Source organism: Lactuca virosa, chromosome 2 (genome assembly GCF_052849685.1).
Source record: "Lactuca virosa cultivar CGN04683 chromosome 2, Lactuca_virosa_CGN04683_v6, whole genome shotgun sequence".
NCBI lineage: Eukaryota > Viridiplantae > Streptophyta > Magnoliopsida > Asterales > Asteraceae > Lactuca > Lactuca virosa.
The window spans coordinates 226,626,713-226,649,676 of NC_136427.1; the positions used below are offsets into that span (position 1 = coordinate 226,626,713).

Consider the following 22,964-nt stretch of genomic DNA (forward strand, 5'->3'; position numbering starts at 1 on the left):
AACTTCTATTCCTATTTAAATCATTGTCTTAATTGGGAGGTACGACTAGTCCATATCCTTAAGACTTAGATTTGTTTGAAATATATATATATGGATGGTATTTTGTCAAAAAAAATGTGTAATTGTGCATACAATTTAAAGACATAATATGGAGGTTGTCAATGTTGGTAAACAAAGAGCAGAAGAAAAAGATAATGTTGAGAATTGGATTAATATAATTCATATTGGATTGGAGAGTATAACAATGAATGATGCAAAGAACTAAATCTATGACTACTTGATAATGAATCAAACTAAACAACTAAATTGAGCGCTAAAATTTCTTGAAAGTTTGGTTGAATTTCAGTTAAGTGATTAACATTAATGATTTGCTTGTAGATCATTCAGTGGAGTGTGTTCCAAACTCGAAGACTTTCTGGACAACTTGTCAAAACTGCTTTTGGAAAATTCCATATCCAACAAAGATGATTTGGAACAACCGAATTTTTCTGCTATTCAGCCTGTTAAGTAAGATATCATCAATTACCGTTTCATTAGTTGGAAACTGCATTTTGTTTCAAAACACTTGATATTCTCATATTATTCTTCAGAAGGCTAAGAAGTAGTTGATTGCAGGTGTTTAGTTTCATGATCCAAACATATAAGGAATTGAGTAGACACCCAATATCAAGGTCTTTATCATTTCATTCCATTCAAAATCTAAAAGTTCTGATGCCTTATTGCTATATGACATGATTTTCATATCATATATATTTTTTTAAAACTTTTTTACAAGGTGCTAACTAATGTGAAAAGCAACATGTCTATTATTTTATCCCTAGAATAATTGAAAGAGGTGTGATTTAAACTTTAAAGATCATATGACTTTAACTATGTTAGTGCTGAAATATTTATTTCCTTTATCTTTTGTTTTGACAGATAGAAGCGATCCTTTTGTTATGCAGCTCAAATGCTGTTTCATCTAAAGCCAAAGGCAATAATGAAACAACATTGGAATGGAAGACGCCCCTAAGTCGGACAACTCATAGATGGTTCATTCAGTCTAACAAAGAAAAAATCTTTGTCTATACATAAGGGTATAATGGTCATTTTTTCATATTCAAACAGCTCATTTAGTCCAAAAAACAAAACAATATTTATCTATACAACACTTATTTTTAAACTTTATTTGTTAATTTCAGGTTCATTTGCAGCGGAAGATATTGGAAGAGGGTATGTCTCCTTCAGGTAATTAATCCCACTTTTGATTTTGTATCAACAATAGAGGACTGGAGGTTGTTGTTGGCAACCTTCAAGAGTACTTCAATGGTATATGCATTATAATTCACTTTTTCACTATGTATAGTTCTATCTTGAATTTGATCATGGTGAATTGTAACGCCTGTAGATCCGGGCTAGTCAATTTAGAGACGATAAGCATCAAAAATGACTTTTTGATAGAAGATTATTTAGAATGAATAATCTTAACTAAGTTGTAGTGGTCGTGACAAGGATTACAGATATATAAAGAATGTCGAAATTTGAGTTATAACGAAGAAGTTATGACATGTCGAAGTTTCGCGACAGAACCGGTACGACACTGCGTGACATAAATAGTGAATTTAAGATAGAGCGATATTTAGCCTTAGTGATCTAAACGAAAGTCGTAGAATACGTTAAACCGAGAGCGCGCATAAAAGGAACGTCTAAATCTGACTTCATATGAGGAAGTTTTGATTTTTCAAAGTTTCGACTTAGCGGTATGCAGCCCAAAGTTCGAATATGAGATCGAGTGGTTTCTAGCCGAAACAATCTAAATGAGAATCAAAGATCTTGTCGATAGTAGTCCAACGGTAAAAAGACAGACGAAAACGGATGACGGATGAAGGAGTTGTGAATTCCTAACGGAGTTTTCTTGTCCCGGCCTACTAAAAATAATATAATAAAAAAATAAAGTCAAAATTAGCCGACGGAGTCTAAACGAGAGTTGTAGAGCATAATCTCACCTATGCGTGGATAAAAAGAACGTCAAAAGCGGAGCTCGTATGCGAAATATATGAATTTCTGAAGTTCGGGGCGCGAACCCCGACACTGTGTCAGAGTTCACGACGTGAATACAGTGTTCACGACGTGAACTCAGTATTTATGCCTTCTGGAGCCTGACAGACGCAAGTTGCGATGACGCACCTAATGACTACTGAACTCACGACGTGGATTTTAAGATTCACGACGTGAATCCAGCAAAATGGCCCTATAAATAGAAACCGAAGGGCAGTCGGCCATGGTTGCTAATTTCTTCACTCTCTCACTCCTGATACCCTCTCTAGCCCTCTTAAAGTACCCCCGAATCCCCGGTATCATCCCGACACCCGAAGCGAGTCCTGAAGCCCCGAAGATCCCGAGAGAAAGAGTTTTCGAGCCGACACTCTGCCCGCGAGAAGTACGGTTTCTGAGAAAACATTCTGGTTTCACCGAAGAATACTGCTTGAAGAGCCGTAGTGCTGTCCGATAATCGTTTTATCAAGTGAGTGTGTAGTCACTTTCATCTAACACATAGATATGAAGTATCTTCTATAAAATACGTGCTATGTGTTTTTATATTATTTGTTTATTTGAGATGGATGTTTATTGAATGATTTATACCTGTTTAGAATGACTTAAACAGTATATGCATTTGTATCTACAAATATGTTGGGTAGAACATGGGTAGATGAAATAGTTGATGTGAGACGAAATAAAATTGATGAGAGGTATCGATGTTTAAGATGATTTAGTCATCTAGCAGAGTATAGACAACGACCACAGACTATTCTAGATAGTCCAGTGGAACGTTAGCAGACTCGTAACCTGTAGGCGTTTTTGAACTATGTGTTCATTAGGTATTTTTGAACTAAGTGTTCACTAGATGTTTTGAACTATGTGTTTATCAGGCGTTTTTGAACTATGTGTTCATTAGGTGATTGTGTTCATTAGGTATTTTTGAATTAAGTGTTCACTATATGTTTTGAACTATGTGTTTACCAGGTATATTTGAACTAAGTGTTCACTAGGTGTTCATTAAGTATTTTGAACTGAGTGTTTACCAGATGTTTTAAACTACGTGTTTACCAGTTGTATAAACCTTGGCAGCCATAGATTTAGTGCTTGTTGTATGTGTTGGATAAGATGTCTAAGTCCATAACTTATTTGGTATATACTTGACCCGACCCGGCATGGTCCATTTGGGTTGCACTTCACCCGAACTAGTTATGGATAATTTTATGAGAGTTGTATACTTACGATTTATTAATATATTATAAGTTATAATATATTAATATAAAGTCATGTTACCTAATTAGTTTTAATCTTGAATTAATTATGAATTAATTTAGTGATTAAAAGGAAGACTAATTAAATCATGGGCTATTATATTTATATAGTGTGGGCTAACACTCATTTGGGGATGGGCTAAGCTTATATGGAAATCCATGGATGATCCATGGAGCTTTTACCCATGGATCCTTGGAAGAGGAAAAGACATGGGTTATTAGGGTTTCACCCTAACCATGTACACTATATAAACAAGCTTATGTTGCATGAAAAAAGACACTAATGTGTGTGTAAGTGTGGTGGCCAAAATCAAGAGTTAGTATACTCTCTCATACATTTTCCAAGTTTGTGGTGATTTGTGATTTCCATTTGAGGCATTCACATTATTGGTGCTTGGCTCTCAAACTCCAAGGAATCAACAATCAACAAAAGGTATGTAATTCATCTAGTTCTTTTATGGTTAAAAGTACCCCATGCCATGCTAGATAGGTTATAAACCTTGGAAAATAATATTTTGCATGTATCTTAGACAAACATAGATCCAAGGTTTAATAGGGTTACATGTACACTTAGGAAGTGTTAGAATGCTCAAAACCCAACAGTGGTATCAGAGCCTAGGCTTGTTTGTTTGATACTTGATGCAAAATAGTGAAAAAAGTCGAATTTTTTGCTGTCTGCCTGATGAACTCGCCGAGTCCATGGGGGGACTCGCCGAGTTCATGTGTAAACTCATCCTACTCGGCGAGTAGGTTCGTGCACTCGGCGAGTAGGAGCCTCAGAATGCAGATTTTCGACTTTTGCTGTTGGAAATGGACTAGAAACATTACCCTAAACTGTTTTGGTGTTTTAAAACTTGTTTTAGTTGGTGTAATGGTTGTTCTAATCCATTTACAATAGCTTATATCAAAATTTCATGCTTTGTATGTGTTCATATAATTCTTGAAACTTTGATGATCATGTTCATGTTCTTATGAATTTAGAAGATGATAGGAATTATTTGCTGAATTGTTTAGGATTAATTCTTGATCATTTATGTGTTTTAATGGAGTCCATAATTTGTCCTCAAGTTATGGATATCCAAAGGTCACTTCTTTTAAACACACACTTAAAACACATAAGTTACATGGAAATGAAGAGTCTTCATTTTTATGAACCTTTAATTCATAAGTTATGAAATGAAAAGTTTTGAATAGTTTCAAAACTTGTCCTCAAGTTTTGGAATTTGTAAAGTTACACACACTTTAATATACTTTAATTCCAAACCCTTAGAGTTTTAAAAGTTAAAATTCAACCCTTATACTATTTATAACATTAATGGTTAATTATTATATATATGTATAAGATCAAAGTCGTCTTACCGCTAGTACGCCTCATTCACGAAGCCAGTCTATAAGGTGGGTATAAGGTTGTTGCCTATAAAATGGCAACTTAATGGGTGTCCACTCTCACCCACCGCTTGCTTGACTGGTGGAGGGTCGTTAGCCGAACGGGTAGGACAAGGACTTATAAATTCTCATTAAAAGTATGATGAATATTATAAAGTAACTAAACCTTTTATAAATTCCCAATCTTAGTTACTTTAGGAAAATGTGAATATGGTGCTAACCCATGAAATTCACACTTTGTACCTTACCAAGTCGTTGGTGGAGCGTGTGTGGTTAACCGGCACACTAACTTGGACTAGTAAGGATCACGAAGGGTGACTTAATGTTTATCATAGATCGGTGGAGCGTGTGTGGTTAACCGGCACATTGATTAGGTGATAATATTAAGGGTACCAAGTGAATTTGCATGGTTATTCACACCTTGTTTTGTGATCCTCGGCATCCCAGTCACAAAACTTGAAGGGCACAATCGAGATTGAAACATGCCATTGAAAAGTTCAATGAATCTCAAAAGAATCTAGGAATTTCAAAAACCAATTAAACCTAATAATTCATTTCGTTTTCATGGTGGAAATTGGTGAATCGTCATTCACCTACCTTCAAATATATTATAGCTTAGATTACGGCATCCCTCTTCTAAGTTATAATATATTGTGTTGGATCCTAGCCTTAATATTACATTTGGGTGTATTATTAAGGATTCGATATATCTAATCTAAACTTGTTTTCTTCTTTTCAGATGTCTTCCAACAACAAAGCTTCGGGCTCTAACCCTACTGGCTCCTTTTCCCTCATGAACCTTTGTGGGAGGGTCATCTTTGATGGTTCCAACTTCATGGATTGGATCCGGAACATCAGGATGGTTACTCGTTACGAGGACAAGGAATATGTCCTCGATAAGGAGCTAAAGGAGCTTGATGAGTCCACTGCTACTCCTGAGGAGGTCGCTGAGTATCAGGCACATGAAAGAGATGCCACCAAGGTGGCATGCATCATGATGGCCACCATGACAGCTGAACTCCAAAAGTCCTATGAGGACTATTACCCTTTTGAGATGCATCAGGATCTGATGGAAAGGTACCATCAGAGTGCTCGTCAAGAGCGGTATGAAATAATCTCCTCCATGATCACTACCCGTATGAAGGATAGCGAACCAATCACGAACCACATGCAGAAAATGCAAAGGTATGTGGACCGTCTAATGAAACTGAATGTGAACTTCCCTGAGGAGTTGGCAATTGATATCATTTTGCACTCCTTGCCATCGTGTTATGATCAATTTCGTATGACATACCACATGAACAAGGAGGAAGTCACACTCAGTAAGCTTCAAGGACTTTTGAAGACTGCCGAAAGTGGTCTTAAAAGTAAGTCGGTTGCTACTCCTACTCCTACTACTACCCCTGTTTTGGCTATCGGGCAAGGCAAAGGGAAGAAGAGGAAGTACCCTTCGAAGGGTACCAAGGGAAAGTCCCTTGAAGGCTCCTCATCTGGAACCAAAGGAGGTTCTATCACTCCTTCTGCCATCCCTAAGGATGTTGAATGCTTCTACTGTCAAAATAAGGGGCACTGGAAGCGAAACTGCCCAAAGTACTTGCAGGATGTCAAGGATGGGAAAGTGAAACCATCCCATGCAGGTATTTACACTATATTGTCTAATAACTCACCATATTCTAATTCTTGGGTTCTTGATACAGGTTGTGGTATTCACATCTGTTGTGACTTGCAGGGCCTAAGAAGAAGTGAGGATGTGGAGCACGGAAAGATAAACTTAATCATGGGGAACAAGAAGGTTGCACCTGTTACCAAGATTGGAGTTTATACTTTGTTGCTAGATAGTGGGTTAAAGTTAGATTTGAATAAATGTGTGTACTCGTCTGAAATGGCGAGGAATATTATTTCCTTTCATGCTTTGTACAAACAAGGTTTTACCTTTTCATTTGATAATGAAGTTGGTAGTATTAATGCTTTCTTTAATAATATTCTTTATTTTAAAGCATTACCTTGTAATGGTGTGTATGAAGCTGTATCGGTTGTAGATAATTTAGGGAATAATGTATTATGTATTGATTCTTCTACTAGCTTGGATAAAGCATCTTTGTGGCATTGTCGTCTTGGACATGTAAGCAAGAAACGCATAGGCCAGCTCCAAAAGGATGGAGTCTTGGAGTCGTTCGACCTCAAGTCGGATGATAGTTGTGAGTCTTGTCTACTTGGGAAAATGACAAAATCACCCTTCACTGGTACTTGTGCAAGGGGTGAGGGTTTGTTGGACCTTATACATACTGATGTATGTGGACCATTCAAAACCGCCACAAAGGATGATAATCGCTATTATGTGACTTTTATTGATGATTTTAGTAGATATGATTATGTCTACTTAATCAAAAATAAGTCAGAAACTTTTGAAAGGTTTAAAGAGTTTAAACAGGAAGTAGAAAATCAATTGGGCAGGAACATTAAGATGCTTCGATCCGATCGAGGTGGTGAGTATCTTAGTATTGAGTTCCTCGACTATCTTAAGGAGTGTGGGATTGTCTCACAATTGACACCTCCCAGGACACCACAGCTGAATGGTGTGGCTGAGAGGCGTAATCGAACTTTGTTGGACATGGTTCGCTCTATGATGAGTCGAGCTTCGCTACCAATCTCTTTTTGGGGGTATGCCTTAGAGACTGCCGCCCATATCCTTAATCTAGTCCCTACAAAGAAGGTTGCCAAAACACCTCATGAAATGTGGACTGGGAAAGTTCCCAATTTGGACCATATCAAGATTTGGGGTTGCGAGGCTTTCGTGAGGCGCGAAACTCATGACAAGCTCGAACCTCGAAGTGAAAGGTGTATTTTCATCGACTACCCACAAAAATCCTTTGGTTACCTCTTCTACAGACCCAGTGAGAATGTGGTCTTTGTGGCTAGGAGAGGGGTCTTTCTAGAGAGAGAATTTATAAACCAAGGAGACAGTGGGAGGCAAATTGACCTTGAAGAAATTCAAGACTCAATTGGTGAAGGAACCTCAGACACTAGCAATCAACTTGAGGAGGAAATTCCTGTTGATCCAGCTGACGAATCTATACTTCCGAGGCGTTCCACAAGGGTTAGGAACACACCTGAGTTTTATTATGGATTTCATATTACTACGGAAGGTGATACATTTATCAGTGACAGTACACTGGTAAATCTGGATGAACCTAACAGTGTTAAGGAAGCCATGGCAGGCCCAGAGTCTGCTAAATGGAAGGAGGCTATGGACAGCGAGATACAGTCCATGTATGACAATCAAGTTTGGAACTTGGTTGACAATGTATCAGGCCGTAAGACAGTCGGGTGCAAATGGATCTTCAAGAAGAAGACCGACATGGATGGGAAGGTGCACACATATAAGGCTCGACTGGTTGTGAAGGGGTTTACTCAGACTCAGGGTATTGATTATGATGAAACCTTTTCACCAGTAGCAAAGATTAAGTCTATTAGGGTTATGCTAGCCATTGCTGCATTTCATGATTATGAAATATGGCAAATGGATGTCAAAACCGCTTTCCTTAACGGAAAGTTGGCTGAAGATGTTTACATGAATCAGCCAGAAGGTTTTGTCAGTGCAGAGTACCCCAATAGAGTGTGCAAGCTTGAGAAATCCATTTATGGATTGAAACAAGCATCTCGAAGTTGGAATCTTTGTTTCGATGAGAAGGTCAAAGAGTTTGGTTTCTCAAGAAGTGAAGATGAGTCCTGCGTGTATGTCAGAGCTAGTGGGAGTATAGTTAGCTTTTTGGTACTGTATGTGGATGACATACTACTCATAGGAAATGACATCCCAACCTTGCAGGAGGTTAAGTCCTGGCTTGGGAAGTGCTTTGCTATGAAGGACCTTGGAGAAGCTACCTATATCCTAAGGATAAGGATATTAAGAGAAAGGAGTAAAAGACTAATTGGACTTAGTCAGAGTATCTACTTGGATAAGGTGTTGAAAAGGTTCAACATGCAGAATTCCAAGAAAGGAGAATTACCGATCCAAAGCAATGCCAAACTGAGCAAGGCTCAGAGCCCGAGTACAGAAGATGAGATAGCTGAGATGAGTCAATTACCTTATGCTTCCGCTGTTGGTTCGATCATGTATGCTATGACTTGTACCCGTCCTTATGTGGCCTTCGCTTTGAGCATGGTCAGCAGATATCAGGGGAACCCTGGCAAGGCTCATTGGGTTGCGGTAAAGAATATTCTCAAGTACCTACGGAGGACTAAGGATTGGATCCTTACCCTTGGTGGGAGTGATGACTTGAGAGTAGTAGGGTATAGTGATGCAAGCTTTCAGACTGATAGGGATAACTTCCGCTCTCAGTCGGGCTGGGTCTTTACCTTAAATGGAGGGGCAATCACTTGGAAGAGTTCCAAACAGGAGACTGTAGCTGATTCGACTTGTGAATCAGAGTACATAGCAGCGAGTGAAGCGGCAAAGGAGGCGATATGGCTGAGGAACTTCATCGGAGACCTTGGAGTTGTACCAGCTATTAAGGAGCCTATGGAGATTTTCTATGACAGCAATAGTGCGGTTGCCTTAGCCAAGGAACCAAGAGATCATGGCAGATCCCGACACATTGACAGAAAATATCACTTCATAAGACACAAGATAGAAGAGGGACTCCTCGTGGCAAAGAGGGTATCGTCAGATGAGAACCCTGCGGATCCCCTTACGAAGGGACTGACGAGGGTTAAGCATTTGCAGCATGCGAGGCGCATCGGGCTGAGGGACGATATTAGTTTTACAGATTAGATAATTTTTCTGAAACTTGTAAAATGTAATCGACGTTTGATGATGAATAAAATGTGTGATTTATTTATGAGTAAAGTGTTACTATCATTGTCAATTATTTACTATTGTTTCAGTTTGCATGTTTTGACTTCCAGAATAATTAATTTATTCAAACCTCCACAATCGGTCATACGTCGGAAGTAGGTATGAATCAAGATTGTCATGAATTGGGATTGTAGATGACTAAAGGTGTTTAGCCATAACAATGGTTGCTACAACATTCATGAGTACTCATAAGTTATGAGTATTGGAATAAACCCACGCTCACTTGTATCACTTCATGGAATTTATCTCGAGTGATCGTGAGACGGTAATATCATATAAGTCTTCAAACCTAGAGATATGAGTTGTTACCTATGAGTTGGTTGTGCATTGATTGCACGTAAACGCATCAGTAACTTGATGTTATAAAACGTGCCTTTGTGTGCAATTCAATAAGTAGTAGAACAAGCATATGAGTCGAAGTTTATCAGTTCCTTCTAGAAATAGAAGCGATATCTGGGCCCCTCGATGATTTTGTGTTGACCCATGTACCGGGCCCGGTCAGAACTAAATTGATGTGTTCAGTTAAGTTCTTTGTCAAACAAATCGGAAATCGAGAAACAACTGCTAGACAATAAGTAAGACATTGTTCCATGTATTTGTCCGGCTGATATCATGAGAGCAGAGGATTATATGATCACTTATCTAAAATGGCGCTTCATAGTTCACAAGAGTTTTCGAGAGCTACGATTGTCGGTTGGTTCCTGAAGTAATATAGGCAAATACAGTTATTAGACTTATCCAAGTGGGAGTCTGTTGGATAAGATGTCTAAGTCCATAACTTATTTGGTATATACTTGACCCGACCCGGCATGGTCCATTTGGGTTGCACTTCACCCGAACTAGTTATGGATAATTTTATGAGAGTTGTATACTTACGATTTATTAATATATTATAAGTTATAATATATTAATATAAAGTCATGTTACCTAATTAGTTTTGATCTTGAATTAATTATGAATTAATTTAGTGATTAAAAGGAAGACTAATTAAATCATGGGCTATTATATTTATATAGTGTGGGCTAACACTCATTTGGGGATGGGCTAAGCTTACATGGAAATCCATGGATGATCCATGGAGCTTTTACCCATGGATCCTTGGAAGAGGAAAAGACATGGGTTATTAGGGTTTCACCCTAACCATGTACACTATATAAACAAACTTATGTTGCATGAAAAAAGACACTAATGTGTGTGTAAGTGTGGTGGCCAAAATCAAGAGTTAGTATACTCTCTCATACATTTTCCAAGTTTGTGGTGATTTGTGATTTCCATTTGAGGCATTCACATTATTGGTGCTTGGCTCTCAAACTCCAAGGAATCAACAATCAACAAAAGGTATGTAATTCATCTAGTTCTTTTATGGTTAAAAGTACCCCATGCCATGCTAGATAGGTTATAAACCTTGGAAAATAATATTTTGCATGTATCTTAGACAAACATAGATCCAAGGTTTAATAGGGTTGCATGTACACTTAGGAAGTGTTAGAATGCTCAAAACCCAACAGTATGAACCTCGGGCAGCAATGAACTTTGTGCAAATTCCTTAGGTTAATCCTTAAGAATGAATGAGTGAAGGATGATTGATTCTTAGGGTAAATTCTTAAGAATTAAATGAAATAATGGGGATGAGTAATTGGGTTGATTGTTTGATGATTGAATATAATAATTATATTATTGTGGGTTGAAAACTCTATATGCTCACCAGGCCCCCAAGCCTGACCCACTCAGTTTTTTTTTGTATTACAGGTAGTGACACCAGTGCATAAGTTGGATGACTTATCAAGATATTTTGGATATAGACTAGTAGTTGTAAATAACTGTTGTAAGGTCTATTTAGTACTGTTTATGCTTTTGGTCTGTATCGGAAAATGACATCCCAAGATTTTGTTATTTAATGAAAATACATTTCTTTAAGAAATGTTTTGATAAATTCTTATCATATTTTGTTTTGGGAACAAATTCCGCAACTCTTTTAATAAAAGGATTACTCTGATTTTATAAAACAAAGCATAAACAAATCGGTCTTTTCTGGCCGTGAAAATGAGGATATCACATGAATGTTTGTACAGAATTGGAGAACAATTGTTATCTAGGTTTGATACTGCATATCAGAAAAGAGAATTGTCAACCATGGCAGAGTGTGCAAAAGTCCTATCTCAGGTACCTAATGATTATACAATTAAAATGATAAAGAAAGTAATCGTTGGCTTATGTTATTTTGAACCTTTTCTCTTTTCTTAATGTCAAGAACTTGATTATTCTATAACATTTTCTTTTTTGAATGCAATTTTTTGATCTGTTAAACATCTTTGAGCTCAATGGTCTTCCCTCTTATAAAAAAATACATATGTTATCATACACTTTTTGCATTCAAGTGTATGTCTCCTTCAGGTAATTAATCCCACTTTTGATTATGTATCGTTATTGCTATTAAACAAGTGTTTGAATCTTTATTTATGAGGCAATAAGATATTTTGTTCCAAAGAAAAGATTTTGTAATTTTGTTCAGGTATTTAATGTGAGTGTTAGGTATTTTTACATTTATCTTAATAATTAGTTTGTTTTTGCAACTATTCAAATCTGATTATTTTGAGTTTTTGACCTTAAATAATCAGATAATCATATTTGTATTCAAATTTTACCCAACACTCTAAAAATCTGACTAATGTGACTTCAAGTCACAATAAACATGCACACCTAGAGCCTATATTTCTATGTATGAATTATTGCATTCCTTCCCTAATTCCAAAATACCAAACACCACCTTAGAGTCCACTAATCTATCTTGCTTAACACATGAAGGAAGTTTACATATTGCATAACATACAAGGGTAAAACATAAAAATAGAATAAATCTTTACAATACAATGTTTTTATCAATAAGGCAGTGTGTGAAAACCTTGAATAACTAACTTAGAGTGATCGAATAATACATTTATTTAGATACCCTTAATATATTATCTGGTCATAAGAAAGGAAGTTTAAATCTTGCATAACTTACAAGGGTAAAAATGGAATAAATTTTTTAACAAGATAGTGTCATAACCCGTTAAGTAATTAAGTCATTGTAATGGTGTGGATGGCATATGGAATGGAAATAAATGAACCAATTGTTTTCAAGGTAAAGCTTACATCTTTTCCTTATTTCATATAATCTTTCTGTCTAATTCATTTCTGTTATATTATTATAACTTTATCTCATTAGATTTGTTTTTTTTTTTCAGTCTATTACAAAGACAATGCCCGAGAGTAACATTCATAGGAGAGATGATGAACTTGGAGGTCATCAAAATCATTTACACTATCACAATGTAAGCTGCTCTAATTATACTATATGATTCTCAACTTAATGTAGTTACTATAGTTTCCAATCCAAATAAACACCCTTTTGTTCTTACTTACATGAGCTGGATTTATAGGTAGTTAATGGTAGACAATAAAGGAAGAAGTTCAAGCTGAACAGGACTTCAAAGCTACAAAAGATGGACTTGATAGTGACCACTATGGTTTAGTCAAAGTCAAACAAATGATTATTAAATATCTAGCAGTTTGTTATGATGAAATCATGGAAGGAATGGAATGGTTGGATTGAAAAAAAAATTTAGTTTGTTTCTGTCTTATGGAATGAAATATTTATTATATTGCATGTGTTGCAATTTAATTATTTAATTTATTTTAGATTATAGATAAAAATTATGTAAATATAAGTAGTTTAAATTATAGAATCTAATGTGTATTTGCACAAAATAATGTTTTATATTGTGACAGATAAAAAAAGTGCCACTAAAATTTTAAAATGTGTAACCAAAAGTAACATGATTTTTTTAATCAAATGAGTATTCAGTGGCACAAAATATGTGCCACAAAAAACTTTTCTTCTATTGTGGCAAATACAAATGTGTCACTAAAAGTCTAAAAACTGCAGCGACAAAAGCAAAAAGTGTCACTAAAGGGTTTTAGTGAGAGCATTTCTAGTGATATTTATTATTTGTGACGTTGATTCCATGAGAAGCTTTTAGTGGCACTTTTTGGGTTTTTAGTGACACTTTTTGTATGCCACTAAATAACATATTTTTTGTAGTGAATGTACAAACACAAATATGCATTGTGCACATCACCAATATAGACATGTAAAACAAACATAAAAAAATTTATATAATAACAATTAAATTTTGGTATTTTTAGTTTTTTTTGTTTTTCGATAAAAAATAAGGTTTTAAAACTGAAAAAACAAAAAATAAGTAAATTTAATGAGTTTTGATATCCGGTATATATCCATCCAATTTAATAGGATACAACTCAATACATTAATTGTTGATTTTTGATCTATTGATTTCAAAAAAGTTAGTGTAATATTTTATATTTTCCAAAAATATTGTAGATAAAAAATATTTGATCTACCCACTCATTTTGTAGATAAAAAAAATATTTTTAAAATGCAAAATAATTGAAAATTTTCGAATTTTTTTTTCAAATATTATTTTCGTCATTTATATTTTCCAAAAAAAAATAAATACATTTTTTTACATATTCTACTAGAATATTAGAATATTTTACATATCTGACAAATATAATAGAATATTCTAACATTCTAAAAATCACATTAGAATATTTACATGTATTTACAGTGTAATATTTTATTAGTATTTTACAAAAAAAAAGGTAATTTTTTTTTATTATTTTTATTTTTTTTAGGTAATTAAAGTAACGAAAATAATAATTAAAAATAGAATTTTTGGATTTTTCTTTTTATTTTGCATTAGATTTGGTCTCACGGTCTAATAAAATTAACATGTTTTCAAATGAACCTCAAATATATATATATATATATATATATATATATATATATATATATATATATATATATATATATATATATATATATATATATATATGAAGAATACTGAGTCTTAAATGTCAATACAAGATGATGGGGAAGGTAGATATGGTACCCCCGGAAAGGGTAAGCGGTAAGGCGAGGAGCAATGATGTTGAAATATTGAATGAATGAATGAAATGAGTGTGGACAAATAAGGGTCAAATTAACCATTTCTATATAAGGAAATTAATTAATTGCTATCTTTGTCCTCGCCCTGCTCTTCATATATATATATATATATATATATATATATATATATATATATATATATATATATATATATATACACTGAAGATAATAATGTATATTTAATCGATCTTGTTTTGATATTTCACTTATCAGTTTCATAGCAATCTCATTGGTATTTTTAGTTTATTACAACAATATTAATTATCTAAATCATGTTTTAGTTAAAGAAATTATATTAATATTTGTTTTCATTTTTACTTTTCCAATTAAGTACATAAAATTTGAAATCATTATTATACTTTTTGAAAAAATCAATATAAATATATTTTTTATAAGTTCCAAACGCAATTTTTTAACTGTTCATTACAATCTATTACCTAGATGAGTAGATAATATTTCAAACATGATATGTCATATACTCATATTGTAAAAACATTATCTCCGGTGTTATTATATATTTAATATTATTGTTGTTCCAATATAGCACCCCCACTTTACCTTCTGTTTTCGATTTGATTAACGTCCGAGAGCTGTGCAAGAAAGAGATCGTTTTCTCTCTCACACACACTCTCTCTCTCTACATAAACACACAAGCCCAAGCAGGTAGATTTCTAATAGGCTAGAGAGAGAGATGCTGGTTGGGCTAAGAGCTAGAGCAAGTAGCCTCGTAAATACTGTGCAGAGAAATTTTCTACAGATAAAAGATCCACCAACACAGCCTAAAAAATATCCCTCAACCATCCCCCCCCCCCCCCCCCCCCCCCACGCAACCCACAGACAGACATCTACCTACCCTTCAAATACGCATACCTGTATATATATATCTTAACTGGAAACTAACCAATCTTACAATTCGCATTTCATCATCAAATGGCTAGATAGAAATTATAAGACTCGAAGAAGGACGTTGTTGTTGCAAGTGGTTTGGGTTATTGGGTATTGACTTTGAAAAAGAGAAGTAATGTGGGATCTAAACGGGTCTCCCGATCCGAGAAGGAGAGACGAAGACGATGGTGAGGGGTATTCTTCAGCGCCGGTGGTAGGGGAGGAGGAATATAATAATATCAAGGGTAAAAGGGTTGGAGGATCCGTGTCTAATTCCAGCTCATCGATCATAGTTGTCGATCAGGACGACGGTTCCGACGTCGATGAGGATTCCGACGCCGGTGGTTTACAGAAACTCACAACCACCGGCGATAGCAGGTTATTCGGGTTCTCTATGGCCGACAACTCATCCTGGGACTACAATCCACCGGTCACTCATCAGTTCTTCCCTTTGGATGACTCTGAAGTAGGGTCTACCACCTTCGTCGGAGTAGGTAGAGAGACGACGTCGTTGCCCACTACTTACCCTACGTCTAACTGGTTTGGGGTTAAATTCTCCCACCAGTCATCGGAGCCTTCATGTTTCAGTGGTGGTGTTGCCGGTGGGAACAATGGATTTTCCGGGAAGGTCACCGATGCTCCTCAGCCACTCAAGAAAAGCCGCCGTGGACCCCGGTCTAGAAGTTCTCAATACCGTGGTGTCACCTTTTACCGGCGAACCGGCCGATGGGAATCACACATATGGTTAATTTGCTGCATCATCATCAACTTACCCATAATTTACTTAATTTTTTCTGTTCCCAATGCATCTTTTCTAATTATTTATAAACCCTATTTTCAATACTTTTTTCTTTCTTTACAAATGAAAAAAAATCTATGATCTTTTATTTCAACAATTTTTTTGAACTAATTAAACTTTTTTTTTCATGATTCAGGGATTGTGGGAAACAGGTGTATCTTGGTATGCTATAATTTCTTTATCTATTTCAATTAAATCATCTTATAAGGCCTTATGGTATACTGATAAGGAGCATGTTCGTGGTCTATGTGACCACGAACAAAAAATATGAACACCAGCCCATACTCTTAATGGTGGCTAGTGGTGGAAAAATTTATGGTCAAATGTGGTAGGGAGAACGGACAACGACATCCAATAATTTTTTTTCTCTCTCCATGTCTCTCTACCTCTCTCTACATTTTAATTAATTAAATTTTTTAATTTAAAAATAAAAAATAAAAAGAATATAGTGGTGGGTATCCCATAAGTTTAGTGGTTGAACATGGTGATGAGGTGACACCCACCACTATAATGATTAGTACCACTATAATGATTAGTGATGGGTATAACGGATAACCTAACTTTCCAAGATTTTATATATATTTTGTATTGATTTTTAATTATTATTTTTTCACTGGAACATAGGTGGATTTGATACAGCACATGCAGCTGCACGGTTAGCACAAAACAAAACTTAAATTTCGTTTTATTAATCAATAATTGATCAAATATGAAAAAAAAAATATAATAATGCAATGGAGGATAACCCTACGGCTGCAGTGCTTATGATAGGGCAGCCATCAAGTTTCGGGGTGTGGAGGCTGACATAAACTTCATTCTTCAAGACTATGAAGACGACCTAAAACAGGTGTGTGTGTTTTCAGTGCGTGTTTGGGAGAGAGAGAGAGAGAGTCCCTTTGTAAATTAGATTTCACCTTATCTTGAATAGTATTCTTGCAGCGTTATCTTGAAAGACCTTTTCATTTGTTGTTCTTTCTCAAGACAACACAAATAGTCTCCTAAACCTACGTACACAAAACCTACTACACATGCTGTTTTTTGTTTTTGGTTTCGATCTATGATACGTTTTTCTTTTTTGTAACAACAGACGAGCAATTTAACAAAGGAAGAGTTTGTGCATGTACTTCGAAGACAAAGTACTGGTTTCCCTCGAGGCAGTTCAAAATACCGAGGTGTTACATTGCACAAATGTGGCCGATGGGAAGCTCGAATGGGCCAATTCTTGGGCAAAAAGTAGGTATTCTGTCTTCTTCATAAACACTCGTAATGATTAATTATCATTTATCATTGTTACTTTAAAAGAAAAAGAGAAATGTTCTTGTTTTCTTTTTTGGAAGGAGGTAGCTAGCTATAGGGGTAGAACTATCTATAACACAATCAAGTCACAAGACACTTTGGATCTATTTTTCTTTTTGCCATTTTTGGGTTCGTTCAATTAATAATGTCATACGACAAATTTGGTTTTTTATTTATTCTTTAAAACAGGTATGTGTATCTGGGTCTGTTTGACACTGAAGTTGAAGCTGCCAGGTAAATGTGTGTCTTCTTGAGGGACTTAAACTGTCACATTTTAATACTCAAGGGACTTCAGTTAAAATCTAATCATCTGCTAGACTGCTAATATTCGTCATATCTAGGGCTTATGATAAAGCTGCAATTAAATGCAATGGGAAGGATGCTGTTACAAATTTTGATTCCAGTACATATGAAAACGAGCTTAACTCCACTGGTAATATATTTATGTTCATATAATATTATAAATGCAAGGTTTTCTTTAAGATTATCAAAGGAAAATAAACGTTTTATGTAAAACGCTTCAAATTAAGAACTATATATGATCTATCTCTTTATATAATTATTATCGTTTTTTTAGAATGCACGAACAATAACGATAAGATCATCAACGAGACTTCATCAGATCATAATCTTGATTTGAGCTTAGGAGGGGGTTCAGCCTCAAATAAGCCAAGGAACATAGAATTTAGAGATTATCACCAAATTCCATCTAACTCCATACAATTTGGATTTAGTAGACCTCCGGTATGTTGTAATTTATACAGACATTAGAATTTTTTTTTCAGCTAAGCCATGTTTACTTTTTCTTTACCATCTTTTTTTATTATATATTTAAAAGGCATCCGGGTCGGGTTGGTTTGATGGAGGGAGAAGAGAAGGGTACAATGAAACTGAAACATTCCAGCTACTTAGTCAGACGCATCTTCAATCTCCAACCGGATCATTTATGGGTTACAATGAAGGGCGTGGATACGGGCATTTTATTCGACCCGGTAACCCGACTATGCTTCATACGTTCAACCCTACTTCTTTCAACTCACTGACTAATCATCAAGTGCGTCTCCTCTCTCTCTCTCTCTCACACACACACACACACACAGTTGTCGGTAATGATAACGCCGGAAATATATTTATCGTTGCAGATGCAGTTTACGAGCAGCACCGCACACGGCGGAGGAAGTAATCCATCTCCACATCAAATGTATGCAAATAGTGCTGCAGCATCATCAGGATTCCCCCAGCACAGATTTCACTTCCGACAACCACCATAAAATCCTCGGACGATGGAATTGGCTGCACGAAGAAACCTAGTCAGGACAAAAGAACACAACTTTTTCTGTGTTAACAAATGCATCTCCATCTCCACATGATGTTTTTTTAATCCTATGTTCTTTGGCCATGAAATGAAGGTCGATTTTGTGTTAAAAAAATTTAGTATAATCGAAGACGTTGACTAATGACTATTCATAGTTGACATGCTTAGCTAGGGTTATCGAGTTATATATGCAAGACAAAGGCAACAACAAAATTCTATTTCTTTTTATTGTTTTTGTTTGAAAATGGTTGGTGTAACAAAGTAACTTTCATTTTTTATATTTTACGTTGGAATTTCATTGTTTTGGCATGGTATTTACAAGAAGTAATTAATAAACGTAAAACTATTCAAGCAATGGTGTATAAGAAACATTTCAAAATTTTGAGTTAAAAATATTAATATAAATTGGATGGATTATTACGCACGAAAGCTAAACTTTTTATTATTATTTATTTATTTATTATTTTTTTATTTTTTGTAAATAACGACGCTTGTAAAAAAAGACACGAATATATTCGTCAACAAAATAGAACTATATGTCGACAGATCGAAACGATTTTTCGACCACAATGTATTACAAAATTAGGTATCATTAATTTGGACATGTTGGGCTAGCTCTCATGCATTTATTAATGAGGGAGACGTGTACACAAAATATTAGGGCTGACAAATATGTACCACGGAGAACCAACTAACATGTTACCAACCAAACAAATAAAATCGGTAACCAAGTTGTTTGGTAACCAATATGTTTGGCTGGTAATACCATGCCAATTAAGTAGTATTGGTACGGTAACGGTATGAAATTTTGAAAACCATGATTATACAGTACCAACCAATTCATATATATATATATATATATATATATATATATATATATATATATATATATATATATATATCAATTAATAAAGATAAAGAAATATTAGTTCTCATATTTGCATGTTTTAATTAGAATAAAAAATAAAAAGTCTTGGAATTTATAAACTAACACATTGATTAACAGATTTCTTGATACTTATTTTTTGAAGAGCACGAAATCGGTGATACAAAAACACATGACGCTAAAACTCAAAAGGAATACTAACTTCCCATTCCTTGTATTGTTTCCATTTGCTTCCTCAGGCAACTTGCTAGAGGTGGGCCTCTTTTAATACTTTTAGTCGTTTCCAAAAGATAAAATACTAACACAAGCAAGTGAAGCAACGACCAATTGCCCACAAATTCAACTCATATTCACGTATAGGTATATATTAGTTAAAAATTTTGGTATATACCAAATACCAATATGTACCAACCAAATTTGTTGGCAGCCAAATTAGTTGGTACCAAGTGTACTTGGTACGGTACTAGTAATTAAACTCTTATGCCAACTATAGTTGGTACGGTACACGGTTTGGAGAAAAAAAACTTGGTACCGTACCAATTCCACCCCTACAAAATATGGTTATGGTTTTTATTATAGTCATCTATGTGTATCTTATAAATGTATCCATCTAGACATCAATTAAAGTCAATTTATGTGCATTTTATCTATCTAGCCATCAACTAAAGTCGATTTATTTCTAGCCCAGCGGTATTCGGTGTTGCCCTTTCTCATTGAGGTGGAGGGTTCAAGTCTCACTGTGAACATAGGTGAAATAATTTAAGAGTAGTTTAGTATATATTTGTATTTGTCGTTCAAAAAAAAATTCTATCTACCCATCAATTAAAGTCAATTTATGTGCAAGTTATCTCTCTCACCATCAATTAAAGTCATCAATTCTAAGTCAAATACATTTTTTATAACAACGTAATATTCATAAAAACAACTCTAACAAGAAGCTAGAAAAAAACAAGCGATTACATATTGCTTACTGTGTAAATAGGACTTTTAACACATAACTCGATCCAATTAAGACTATAATTGTTCTATGCGTCTTTAGACGCCACCCAATCAAATAACTCATGAGCTTTTGGCTTCTAGACATAAAAGATCAAATTGTTCCTACACATTCAAATACCCTACAAACAACAACCAACAACATCTGTCACTTTCTTCGCCAACATGGACCCTTGCACACCATTTATTGTTAGGTTTTTATTTAAAAATTGTTTAAAAAACATAAACATAGTAACGAAAGACTTAAGCTTTGAATAAAATAAAACTAGTTTTATTCCCACCAAAAGATCATTTTGCAAGACTTAGAAAGATTAAAACAACCATTGAAAGGAAAGTAAAACAACATTTGAAGACTTTGATTCATTTTGCTAGGAAGTTGATGAAGATGACTTTAAGCTCCAAAGAATAAGCTCTCTAGAAGTATCCACCAACAATTTGTCAACTTGAAATGGATGCTAGTCCTTCTTGTAATAATAAGAAGGCTCTTAAGCTTTAAGTCAAAACCCAAGTAATGACTTATAGAGAGATGCAAGTATCAACTTCTTCTTGCTTTGATCTTAACTCCTTAAGAAACAAAACTAGAGAGAATATGGAGAGGATAAGTCATAAATTTCATGGTTTTAGATTATGAAAGAAGGGAGAAAACTAGTTCTTTTAAGTCCTTACTTTAAGTCTTTATCCCATGGGTCTTAGCACTTTAAACCCATTCTTTATCAAATCAACTAGTCATGCTTTCTAAGAGCATGATGTGTTGAATAAATTAATCAAAATCAAGTCTTCCTTATTCTTTATGGTCTCACTGAATATTTTATAAAAAGAAGAAGCTAGTTTTTCTATAAAAACTCTTCTAATTTTTATAACTTATAAAACATATAAATCCATATAAGACAAAAACCTATTTTGGTCCAAAAAGATGTACATGACATAATAAATCATACCTTATGATATATTATGATATGTCTTAATACTTAACATTCGCATGAAATAAATAAATTCTAGTTAATTACAAGAATTATATTTATTTATCAAGAATCAAATTCTTATAAATAATATAGTTACATCAAGTTTTTGTTAGTGTGGCCCTTTACGATCATATATTATCTAGCAATATCATTCTATAATAACTCTTGGGTATATAGATCTTTCGGTATCACACTTGCACAAGACTCGTCATAGATTGATATAGACAGTGGTGAACATCTAGAAACATTTCACTATCTCTAGTAATATATGACTTAGTGCCATTCTATCAACATCCAATTCCTAAAAGCTCAAAGCTTTAATTGATGTATAAGGTAAGTTAATCAGTTATCCATTTGTTGCAGACATCTTGTTGAACATGAGACTTGGATCGCAAAACGCGTGTTAGATGTCTGACTCTCAACATATAAGAGGAACAAATCCTATCTTCACTACATAAGCCTCTTACATAGTTTACACCATACTTGAAAATAGCTTTTATAACTACCCGGTTAAGGATCAACATTTGACCATATCAAAGCACAGTACTCCCTACACTTAAGTCCCATTATGTATCTCAGGTGTTAAGGGTACAAAGATAGTAACTTTTAATCAATTATCACTCATAATTGTGATCTATGAGATAATCTTGATGCGGGTCCATTCAGTACTAGTTCTTTGACAAGTACCTATGAAACTTGGTTACAACCATTTGCCTACTTTCATATAGTGAGAGTCAACCAATCCAATTCATATTAGTCTTACTTCATAATTGCTCCTACAACTATAACCGACTATGAAATTTTAGAATAATAAAATTATTCGTGGATTAAACATGTTATTATAGAACACTGCAAGTATTGATGTGATGATCATATCCCCATATATCAAAACAATATATAATAGTTGTTGTCATAATGTTCCAATATCTAAATACTAAATTCAAATCAAAATCCAATTTATACAATAATGAAGTCCTATGGTTGAAGTGTAATCATTCATACTTATCTTAAAAGGAAGGACTTTCTTAGTGGGTTCGACTAAATTTAATTTGTGTGAATTCTGCGAATACTATCATCTCCATATTTCACTTTATTCTAATAACAGTTAAATATCTTGGAGAATATGATTGATATTCTTTCGTGACATTGAGTGTCTTTGCTTGATTAAGTATACTCTCGGAGTCACAAAGATTTCTATGTGATCCTTGAATGGCAAAAATCAACATAGTTTTTCAATGAACTCATTCATCCCATCAAATTTGATTTCAACTTTCGAAATAGTGGTG

General features: G+C 34.6%; 1 protein-coding gene across 1 annotated transcript; it reads left to right on the top strand.

Annotated features, from left to right (window-relative positions):
* Positions 1-15,112: 15,112 nt before the first annotated feature.
* LOC145160323 (floral homeotic protein APETALA 2-like) lies at positions 15,113-19,062 on the top strand. The gene is made up of 10 exons (XM_079079467.1): positions 15,113-16,168; positions 16,360-16,385; positions 16,848-16,878; positions 16,983-17,070; positions 17,311-17,456; positions 17,709-17,753; positions 17,861-17,952; positions 18,097-18,263; positions 18,358-18,573; positions 18,662-19,062. The coding sequence occupies exons 1-10, from the start codon at positions 15,561-15,563 to the stop codon at positions 18,788-18,790; spliced, it is 1,548 nt and encodes a 515-aa protein (XP_078935593.1). The 5' UTR covers positions 15,113-15,560; the 3' UTR covers positions 18,791-19,062.
* The last annotated feature ends 3,902 nt before the right edge of the window (positions 19,063-22,964 follow it).

Bases quoted from the DNA above. Each gene is read 5' to 3' on its own strand.
- LOC145160323 (XM_079079467.1), top strand. From the start codon at position 15,561: ATGTGGGATCTAAACGGGTCTCCCGATCCGAGAAGGAGAGACGAAGAC. The intron at 17,754-17,860 runs GTAAATGTGTGT...CGTCATATCTAG, and splicing joins ACTGAAGTTGAAGCTGCCAG to GGCTTATGATAAAGCTGCAA. The intron at 17,953-18,096 runs GTAATATATTTA...TCGTTTTTTTAG, and splicing joins AAACGAGCTTAACTCCACTG to AATGCACGAACAATAACGAT.